The 11,600-nt window shown below is 31.5% G+C and overlaps 1 protein-coding gene across 1 annotated transcript; it reads right to left on the bottom strand.

Annotated features, from left to right (window-relative positions):
• Positions 1–3,149: 3,149 nt before the first annotated feature.
• LOC114174210 (small polypeptide DEVIL 6-like) lies at positions 3,150–3,708 on the bottom strand. The gene has a single exon (XM_028058999.2). It carries the CDS (start codon positions 3,547–3,549, stop codon positions 3,406–3,408), a length of 144 nt encoding a protein of 47 aa, XP_027914800.1. The 5' UTR covers positions 3,550–3,708; the 3' UTR covers positions 3,150–3,405.
• Between the last annotated feature and the right edge of the window lie 7,892 nt (positions 3,709–11,600).

The raw sequence follows: 11,600 nt of genomic DNA, 5'->3' as shown, positions 1-11,600 counted from the left end.
GCCCACTCAGCTTAGTTGAAACTCAATCTTCATGTATGCACACCATTTCTCTTGTCGTTAGTCCATTTGTCAGGGTTTTCCATCATCCTTAGTTTCGATTCATTTGCAAAACCTTTATTTCTTTTTTTCATTGATAAATTTTCTTCCTAAACTATTGTTTGACTTATTCAATATTCACGAAGCTCACTCATATCTTAAAGGTACTTCACTTTTATTATAGTCTTAACTACACTTTTTTTGTGGTTTCATTCGAATGATGTATAATATTATAGGAAACCGAACAATTTTATTAAATTAAATAGTTTTGATAATATACATTAGATTATTTTTACTCTTATAAAAAATTTATTTATTGTTTATTTTTTTAATTTTTTAATTTTTAATTTTAAGTATTCTTTCTTATCTATAAATGTTTTTAATTGTAAATTTCAAGTATTTTTTCTTATAAAGATAAATGTTTCCTTTCCTATAATGTTTTTTTGTTAAAAGATCATTTAATTAATATTTAAAACAGTAAAACACGAATAGAAATGGAAGTGGGAATATAGAGATAGTCAAACCCCCAAAGGCTATGCTTACCATCCCTCCTTATCATAATAATGGATAGATAAACATAAAGTTTTATAAATCATTGTAAGAATGGTCTTCTAAATTTAGAATACCAAACAGAAACCTACCCTAAATTTTACAAATTAGAAAGATTCCTAAATAATTAAATTTGTAAGTAAAAAAAATACATAATTAAAGAGTTGAGAGAATTTTGGACCAATGCATCTAGTTATAATTAATAAATTTATTTTTTATTAAAACTCAACTAAGATATGTTTTAAAAAACTTAAAGTTAAATAGATGAAAACAAAATGCAGTTGAAAAAGATTCTTAATTGAAAGAGATTCATGAAAAAAAATAATTTTCAATAAATTGATCTATAGTTTGCACTAAATTCATGTGACCTGAAAAAAAAAAAAAATTGAAGACAGCTCAATCCTTGACCTTATGTGCATTATACAAATCATTAGATTTTTTTTAGTGGTTATGATCCTCTCGCATGAGGAGGCAGTATGGTGTACAACAATGCACACGTGAAAGTGGGGCGTGGAACCAGGTGACTCAGAGAGGCCCACATCACAGATTTGACCACAAAAGCATTGCATTTTGTTTCTTTCTTCCGTAAACAAAATTGGTGGTGTCTGCTGTTTCCAAATTTCTTAATGAGTAATAACACCGAAAACACATAAATGTTGAACCATTCTCACACTTCAAATAAAGGTTTGATACATGTGTTGTTAGGTTCAAGACATCATGCTCAATTCACATTCGTATTATTAACAAGATTGCATGACAACAATATCTGAACATCACTTATTCTATACCTTCCTAGTGCATACCAGATGAAGGTCTTGTCTTGGTTGAGCACATTTCATGTTTCCCTGTATCTAACCATCAAATTTTTTTCCTCTTAAAGAAAACAAATGTTCAAACATATCAGGGTGATATTCTTTTAATTAAGAACACTATCTAACTATTAATTATTGCTTATTTGGTTAACTTGTTAGGTTGCTACAAAACGAATTTATATAATCTCCTTAAATGAGTTGACCAACTTTATGGATTTTTTCATTCATGATAGGTATCATGACAAGGGTTTGGTGTAGGAATATTTTTAATTCATAACTGCCCTTTGATCCTATTTTAAATACTTTGCATTAAAGTTAGTGTTAGATTAATTAATTTGTTATTTTCATGTTTTAGTTTCTTACACTTAGAAACTATACTTCTAGTTCCAAAGTGTTCAATTTTATCCATTTTAATACCTGTAAGTTTTATGATTAAGATTAAAATGAATTGAAAACTTTATGGATGAAGTAAAAAAATGAGAAGTTTTTAAAGATAAACATTATGCAGTTAGAGAAATCTAAGAGTAACTAAATTTGAAAAGTATATAAGAAACCTTTGAGCTATAGTATTTTTAGTCAATTCCATTAGAGCTAAATGGAATATTTTTTTATCTTATTAAACTACAGGGAACAGTTTTATTTTTAGAATAATTTAAGGGCTGAATGATTAGAGCAGTTACTAAAAGAGTGACCCCACACTGAACCATTCTATTATTTCATTTTGGTTTAACCTGCAAGCACTTTATGGATATGACACTTAAGGAAGAGGGAGAAAAGAAAGTGTAATCCCTATGAATGCCTAGCAGTTTTCACAGTCATCAGCAAAATCTCCCCACTTCAAATGATTAATAGATAAAATCATTGTGTCAATATTTCACATTTATCTCTAAAATTATGCACTTTTTATTTAAGTAGTCTTATTTTATCACCTGAGATCATTTTACTTCATAGCTTTTGCATCAAAAGTTAAAGGATACAAAACTCTACTTTTACTAAAAGACTTCCTCTACTCCCAATCATTCATGAGCCAAAACTCTTCTCTATTCATACCTAAGAAATTAAGCAACTAGATTAGGACTATGGACAAGTTTGTCATATATATATATATATATATATATATATATATATATATATATATATATATATATATATATATATATATATATATATATATATATATATATAAGGGTGACTGCAGTGAAAAACACCAGGGTAATTCAAACACAATTATTTTTCCTTTATATTTATTTTGATTGAATATTCAAATAGGCTAATCTGAATTGGTGTTCCAAACTTCATTTTCTGCAAATTTGTCAGGTAATCTAAGAAAACTAACAATGTTAAAAGACTAATGCTGGTTTTGGAAGATATGTGTTTGATAGTCCTTTTTATGAAAGTTGCAACCATAACAAAATAGCAAATCAAAACTTTCTTTTTATGAAATTCTTGCTAAAACCAGAAAAAGTCTAAAAGATTCAGCCTAGAAAGATGTTTTAGGGGTACTTGATTCCTAATTATCCTTTTTGTGTTAACTCTTAGTGATCAATACCATGTGTATTGGCAATATATAGTAGTATATTGTTGTAGATTCTTAAAATGCAGAGTGACTTGATCAGATAAACATATATCTTTCACGAATGCTTTTAATCCATGATTCTCATGGTTATGCTAATGTTGAAGGAATTTGGAAGAGATGAAGTTAATGGCTGTTACAAGTTAATCGATGCAAAGAACAAAGAGTTGAACACATGATTTGTTGACATAACTTTGATTATAATCCATGCTATTCCGATATACATATATAGCTCAGCCATGAAGACTAGCAACCCACAGTACAAAACTTGTTATACTCTCTCCCATGATAGCTCGCCGATTCTATTTACACTCCACCATGAATCAGAAGGAGAAAGAAAGAAAAAAGGGAAAAGAAGGAGAAAAAGAAGAAAAGAAATGAAACATAGAAAGAAGCATTCTTCCATTTCCATGGAAAGTTGGAAGTGTTGAAAAACTAGTCATGCCAACAAAGCAGCATGACAACACATCTTCTTATAATGTATAGCCTGGCCCTTTGCTCTCTGAGGGCTCCTCCAAGTCCTCTGTTTGATGATATCCTTCTCTTTGATCCTGCCATGGAAGAACTATCCATCTTCATTTCTTCAGGTTTTTTCTTTGCTCTTATTGAGCTTGTAAGCTTAAGTGTGAAGTTGTGTAACTTGAGAGAGTTGGTTTAGAAATGGTGTTAGGAGGGGTTCTTAAAGAGGTCTCAGGTGTGGTCCTAACACGCGTTGGTCTAGAAAAGAGGCAGCGATGGGGCATGAAAGAGTGTGCAGTGCCTCCAAACCCACCAGACAGACACCAATGGACCCCACCTCACCACTTTGGAATCCATACCCCAATAAGGGGGAATTGATAAAACAAAACAAGAAATTGAGCCAAGCTTCTCTTTCTTGCATTGCCATGTCTCACTCTATATTCCTATGTGTAGGCAGGCACTACCCACCAGCACAATGGGTCTCCCATTACAAAAATAGGTATTGCAACCTCCCCTCAATTTCTGCATGCTACATTATTTGTCTTCTTGTTCATGAGGACATGAGCATTATCTTCTTATTTTTTTATAATGCTTCTTCTTTTGTTTTCTTCTGTCTATCTTTGGTTGGATCCACATAATCAGGGAAATGACTGGTGGATAGGGGGTTGGTTTAGTTGAATCCTACATAACAATTCATAACAGAAATAACCATTACAGAGTGCTTTCATTTACCTTCATAGTGGACTCTTATGAAAACGGCATGTGTAAAAGTAGGGTTAGGGGCTACTACTATTATCACCATCAAAGTTTGCACTTCCTTAGTTAAAGTAAAATTATGTCTATCCAATGGTACAAAGTCCTGAAATTATGCATGTATTAGGTGATAACTCAAGAAACAAGAAACCGAATTTGATGAGCCTAACTCCATAACAAGGAAAACTTTATTTTCTTGACCGGTGGAAAGGAGGGTGTACTTCTACGATAATCCAATTCTCTAGCCCTTGTCAATTTGATTTTTAGGTTTTACTCTTGCAGTTACAGAATGTTAAAATTCGACCCCATCATTGATTACTTGAATAATCTTAAGAGTGTGAGATTATCATAACTTGAACATAACATTTACATTTAAATTTTACTATCTATGACTATCCTTTTGCAACAACTTTTTCTTGAGATTAAAGATTAGAAATACTACCATGACTATGACAAACTGATGTAAATATCACTTACATTAAAAACTCAAATTAAAGATCTGGAAATTTGAAACTTGAGTTTAGTTATACTGAGACACGTTGGCGATGGTTGGTTGCTGGCTTAAGGGGGTGAATTTTGAATTTAAAGAATGGCGCTTGGAGATTTTTGTTGATATTACTTTAAGATCAGTTGGAAAAGGCTGCAAAATTGATTTGCAAACCAACTAAATATGCGACATGATTCTGACAGTTTAGGAGGAGACAGCAAGAATATGGGAGCAACAACGAAGTTTTTTGCACGAGAATAGGTTGAGGCTTTGAATCCTAAGATCCTTTACACATGATCACAGTCCAACGTTCTCTTTCTCTTTTCCACTGTCACTTCTCAACAGAAAACTCAAAATACTATAAGGAGAAAGAAAGGCAATCGGAATTTAATATGGTTCAGCATCCCTTGCCCCAAAAGGAAAATAAAATAAGCCAAAGTGGGTTTGCATAAGCCACAAAGCATTTTGCTAATGAAATGGATCAAAATGGTAAAAGTTGTATTTCTCCACTGCAACATCACATAGGGGGCATGAAAAAAAGTAGCCAAGCCTGAGGACGTAAGTTTCAAGCCTTTGACTAAGATTCCATAACGTGGGGGTATTAGAATATGAAGGCACACAAAATTTTACATTAAAGAAATCAAAACTTAGGTAAGTGATTAGTTAAATTATTAATAATTAAGTACACTTAGGTAAAGGCAAAGAGGAGCATCTACTTGCTCTGCCTCGTGCTCTCCCCAAGCCACTTTGGATGCCAACCTGTTTTAAATGGATTGTTTATTCAGTTTTAAGCACTTATTATCGAATTAGGGGCTTGTCAGTGATATTTTTGTTGCTTTTTTTTTCAGCCTCTTCGTGTCATGGGACAACAAAGGGAATGAAATACTGAAATGGAGTCTTATATTTGATGCTAATTCTTTGTGATACATAATTTATTTTATTTAGATGTAGTAACGGATCAATTTCATTTGTGTACCCTGTGTCGATATAGCCCGGGGGCAACACACCACAAAGTCCATTAAAGTAAAACTACTGGCAACTCCGAGAACACGAAGCAAGTACCTCAACCTCCTTAGCAACAATATGAAACAATAACCGAGACTCTCAACTAAGAACATAAAGGGCTAATGTACATATATTAGCCAAGTATGTCCCTACAACTTGAAGGTCAAGAACGTCTCGACCTAAACCAAAAGGATAGACACGTGTGCTACTGCTACAATATGAAGTAACCAAAGCAAAAGGACAAATCATTCGGTGATTAAAAATAAGTACATTAAGAAAACCCTAAGACTACCTAATCTTGTATAATCTAAGCCCAACAATCACGGTTCATCCAGGTGGTATAAATAGCCATGTTCACGAGGTATGTGAGTGATCTCATTGATTGCAATCTTCCTACTATTTGATGTAGTAACTAACTTGAACGTGAGAGTGTTGTTTTGTAGGCTTCCTCGTCGCTGAGGCTTCTACGCCCTCACCGGAAGAGAACATTTATACAAGAGTAGTGAAAATGACTAAAAACTTAAACGATAGACTAAAGAGTGGACTCAAGTGTTGACCTAAGACATCTTAACCCATACAGAAGATTTTTGTCCTCTAAATATATGAATAATCTGTTTAATCTGGTATATATGTTTGTCTTGCCAAAATTAGTGTTGATCTTGTTTGTCCAATATTGACTTATGAACTTTTAGGATACTTTTAAGGAAATAATTTTAAAAATATATTTAATTGTATAGATCTTTTTTTAAGCTTTAGTTTATCCATTAATAATTTTATATGATAAATTGAGAAAATTAGTACTTTTACTTTTTAAATTATTCAATTATAATTAATAATTGAATTTTGATTTGTAAGTCTTCTTAATTTAATTTAAATTTTTATTTGTATTATTCAAGAAACACAATATAAAAATTATAATCACATATTTTATTTTATTTTTAGGTTAAATTACTCTTTTGGTCCCTCTATTTTACAAGTAATATCAGTTTGGTTTGACCAGATAGTGTTAAAGTCAACGCCACGTGTCAATTTCTGGGTTTTTTTGAATTTCTGAATTTTTGATTTTTTTTGATTTTTTTTTTGAATTTTTGAACTTTTGGTCCCTCTATTTTTTTAACTTTTTACACGTGTCACTTCAGAGTTGTACCACGTGTCAAAATGACTCAATTTGGTTCCTATATTTGTTTTTAGTTTTAACATAATCCAATTTTTTGTAAAAATGAAGTAATATTGTCCCTCCTTAAATTGTTACTTTTTTATAAATCTTATGGTGACTAAAATTAACGATTTTTATTAAATATTTTAAATTAACTTTAAATTCTATACAAAAAGTTAGACTTTGGTTTTATTTTGAACTTGAAATTTAGTTCCTAAACTTATGTGTGAAGTTATTTGATTTTTAATCTTCACTAAGTTTGTATAATATGATACACTTGATGCCTTTATATATGATGAAAAAATTGTTAATTTTTTAAATTAAGCTTGGGGTTTAACTTTTTTTAATAATAAAACTAAAAAAAACTTGTTTAAAAAATATTTCTACAAATATTTAATAAAAATGTCAATTTTATTAAGAATATCATCATAAGATTTATAAAAAAAAATTAAATTGAGTATCAATTTAAGGAGGGACAATATTGCTTCATTTTTACAAAAATTGGGACTAAATTGAAACTAAAAACAAATATAGGGACCAAATTGAGCTATTTTGACATGTGGCACAACTGTGAAGTGACACGTGTAAAAATTTAAAACAATTTTAAAAAATTTTAAAAATTAAAAAAAAAAAACCAAAAATTGACACATGAGGTTGACCTTAACACCGTCTGGTCAAAATTAAGGGCAAGGACAAAATTGAATCAATTTTAAGAAATTGAGGACCAAATTGAGACAACGAAAAACTTGAGGACCGAACTGATATTACTTGACAAATAGAGGGACCAAAAGAATAATTTAACCTTATTTTTAATAAAATGATTTTGATATTTTACACATAATATAAAATAATGTGATGAAATCCTAATATGGTGCAAAATTATTTTCAATTTTTGAGAAAATTAAAAGATATTTCAATCTAATTAATTGATGTTGAGTTTAGAACGACTTACCACTTTAAATTAGAAATTCAAATATAAGAATTAAAAGTTGTAATTAAGAATTTTCAAAAAATTCAAATGAAAATTATTCAATTCCAAAATGAACAATCCTAAATACAAGAGTATACAAAAAAAATGTTTTATATACTATTTTTACTAATGAACCCGTCATTAATAAGCTTAATTCAACAAGTCTCTTAAGAATTAATCAATTTCTAAAATAATCTCTAATTACAATAACTAAAAACAATTGAGGTCCAAGCTTCTTAAAGAAAAATCAACCTTGAATTTTTCACTTTAGAACGTACAAACATAAGCAGTAAAAGAATTTAAGCTAAAATAATAAAGAAAATCTATCAAAATTGAGATTTGAACTATGTCAAAGACAAAGACATCCTAAAGCAACACAAATAAGAGAGACAAGTCTATTAATGTTCATATAACTCTTTCCTATGCAACAAAATAAAAGGAGACAAGTTTGTAATCATAATTTGAAATAGATGAAGAGATCATAATTTTGCAACTTTCTTTAAGAGTTTCTTTTCCCAATCGTTTCACTGGATGATCTTCAATGTAACTATTCTTCTTGTTCTATTTTTTTTTCCAACATCTCTCTTTCTTAACCTTTTTTTTCTTTCATTTATTTATTCTCTTTTCTCTTTTTAACTTATTCTCTTGTTTTGCTTTTTCTATCATTTATATATTCTATAGTTTTCACAATCTTTTTTTTTTAATTTGTTTCAAGTATTTACAATAATCCTTGATGTAAAACCCACTCTAATTTTGTCCTAAAATTTAAGGGTCTTTCTTAGTCAGTTGGGCCTAAGGCTGGCCCATAGGACATCCCAAAACCCCCAAACCAGCCTAATCCTCTCATGTTCTGCCCACTTTGAAAAATCAGCCACCTTACTCCTCTTCTCTTTTCCCCTCAAATAGTGCTCTGCTAGGGTTTGAAGCTCATTCAGATTCAAGTCAGCTCAACCTCATTCTCTGCTCCACCTCTTGAGTATGCTCCTGGAGCTATTGGGTTCGTTGTCGTAGGTGCATGTGCTTTCCACTAGCATCTATCCAGGTGAGGGAAGCTAGGATTTTTCGTGCTTTTATAAATAATGTGCCTGTTTTGGTTCTGTTGGGTGCTCTTGATGATTTGATGTGCTTTTGGTAGTGTGAAAATAATATGTGTACTATTTCTGGATGAATTTTTGGCTTTGCATGTGTGAGAGCAGGTGACATCTACTATGCTCGCCTAAGCGAGCTATTTCTTGCCCAAACGGGAAGCTCTCGCCTAAGCGAGGAGCTTTCGCCTAAGCGAGAATAGCAGTAACTTGCCCCTTTGGTTTCAAGTGCTCGCCTGAGTGAAGGCCTCTTGCTTGAGCAAGAACTCAAAGTACTCTTTGTTTTCAATCTCACTTAAGAGAAAGCTTTTCGCTTGAGCGAGAGAGCCCTGTCGCCTGAGCGAGAGCTCCTTAGCTTGAGCGAGATTGACAACAGAGTTATTTGAATTCTTGTATGCTCCCATGATTGATTTGTTTACCCTTTTAAAGCATGAAATATGATGCCAACGTTTTATACAACATGCTTGTGTTTTTCTTAAATTTTTGTTGTTTGGGATTTCGTGTTTTTACATGTTGAAACCTGTGAAAATCTGTCAGTTTAGCTTAAGTGAGAGATTTTAGCTTAAGCGAGATCAATCTAGCTTAAGCGAGATAAGTCTAGCTTAAGAGAGAATTGCTACAGAATTTTAATTCCTTACTGTAACTTAACTTGTGGATTGATTCAATAACTTTTAAAAGCATGAATTGGGCGAATGGGTATGAGTAGAATGGTTTATGGTATGTGATTGATAAGTTTAATAAGACCTTGGCATGTGACTTGTATGGGATGGTTGGGTATCAAAGTGGCATGGTTTTGGCATGATAAATGATTCTATATTGATTGTTGGAAGCATGATGATTGGGTTGGTTAGGACGTAATTCCACGATAGTTTCGTGGTGATGTCTCATTTGGTTAGGACGTAATTCCATGAGCCTCTGGGTGAGACTTCATGGTGGTGCCTTAGTTGGTCGGGACGTAATTCCATGGCCCTTGTTACTGGGAGTTCATGGTGGTGCCCCATCTATATAATTTAGTAAGGATTCAAGGTAAGGTTGCATCCTGACACTCTAAATACTTAGTTAGTCTCATATAGAGCGTATTGACTCTTGTGGTGAGAGTACCAGGAGGCCTGAAACCCATTAAGGGCTAATCTTGTGTGGGGGGTTGAGACATTGTAACACTTAGCTCGAGGGAGAGCAGCTTGGTAGAGCAGGGAAATCCACCACAAGTGCAAGCATCCGCTGAATCCGACTAATTATATGTATCCAGATGAGTCATGTCTTGAGTTTTAGTTATTGATTGCATGTCATAACATGATTGGTTGATATTGGTATCTTTGGTTATGAAAGTTGTATGCATTGGTATGATAAAAATCGTTTTCTACTCTAGCTTACCCTTTTTGCTTGTTGTATGTTCTGTGTGTGTGTTCTCTTTTTGTGATGATCATCAATTTATTGATGTCAGCACATGCGAGAACTTCTCGTGGTCAACAGGATAATGGAGACTTCGCTGCTTAGCTTTGGGTTGGATTCTACCGTCCAAGTTTCTTTTAGGGTTGTAGGCTATGTACTTGTGTGCCCCCTTGGGCAATTATTTTGAATAATGTAGACTCTTACTCCACTTTGGTCATTGGCATCTTGGTGTGCCTAAATTTCTATTCAGATTTCTCTTGGTTAAATGTTAGGAGTAGTGTCTATACTCCAGACCTTTGTTTCCAATATTATCTTGTGAGACATTTCCTTTAATTAGTGTTATTAATTAAATGAGGTGTTACACTTCAGGTCTTGATAAATAATGATAGATCTTAACCAATAGTTTTGGGATAATCAAAATAATACACTTAAAAATAGTTAATTATTGTCACTAATAAAACAAAATTAAATAATTAGATCATTAACATTGTGTTTCATAGTATGTGAAAAAATTGAATTTTTGATGTTTTTATCTTCACACTTAGCTTTTTTTTATCACTTCTAAAAAATAATCTATTATTTTATTCTTCATAAATATACTTAATTAAAAAAAAAATCTATGACTAAAAAAATAATTATCAAAATCTAATCAAATATTAAGATACATAATTAAAATGAGACTCCGAAAAAATACATAATAGCTAACTTTTTCTTTTATGTTCATAAAAAGATTATTATACAAAACTCATGATATAAAAAAATACAAATATAATATTTTAGAATCAAGTGGTACAAGAAAGATTTTTTTTTCAAAATCAAATAAAAATAATAAGTTTATTTTCAACTTTTTATTTCTTTACAAACAAAGAAAGAATATGTTAACATCAGAAGATGAAAAAAAGGATAGTACATCAAGAGGAAAATGGAGAGAAAATAAAAAAAAAAATCTTAATGAGTTTTTTATTATTTATTATATTTAACTTTATATTTTACTATTTAATGCCTTTTAGAACAAAGCTAAAAGTGTGTTTGGATAGAGTAATTTAATGAGGCAATTCATTTTTTTTTGAAGAATTTAGATTTCTTTGTAATGAAATGCTTTGTTTGGATACAAAAATTAAAAAACATTTCAAATGCAAGCATTTTTTGGAGGGATTTCAATTAGCTAAATTAGTAGAAATTCAAATACCCTCGTAATAAGTGGAATTTGAAATTCTTCTCACTCAAGCTCACATTCTAGACTCTTTGGTAGGCCCGATGACACAAACGAGGTTGACGATCCAGACAGATCCAACGACCCGAATGGACTCGACGATCCAGACA

Source organism: Vigna unguiculata, chromosome 2, assembly GCF_037176805.1.
Source record: "Vigna unguiculata cultivar grain cowpea cultivar isolate G323 ecotype 2 chromosome 2, ASM3717680v1, whole genome shotgun sequence".
Classification (NCBI taxonomy): domain Eukaryota; kingdom Viridiplantae; phylum Streptophyta; class Magnoliopsida; order Fabales; family Fabaceae; genus Vigna; species Vigna unguiculata.
This window is presented reverse-complemented; position numbering and strand designations above follow the sequence as displayed.

Coding starts and splice junctions, on each gene's coding strand:
- LOC114174210 (XM_028058999.2), bottom strand. CDS start 3,549: ATGAAGATGGATAGTTCTTCCATGGCAGGATCAAAGAGAAGGATATCA.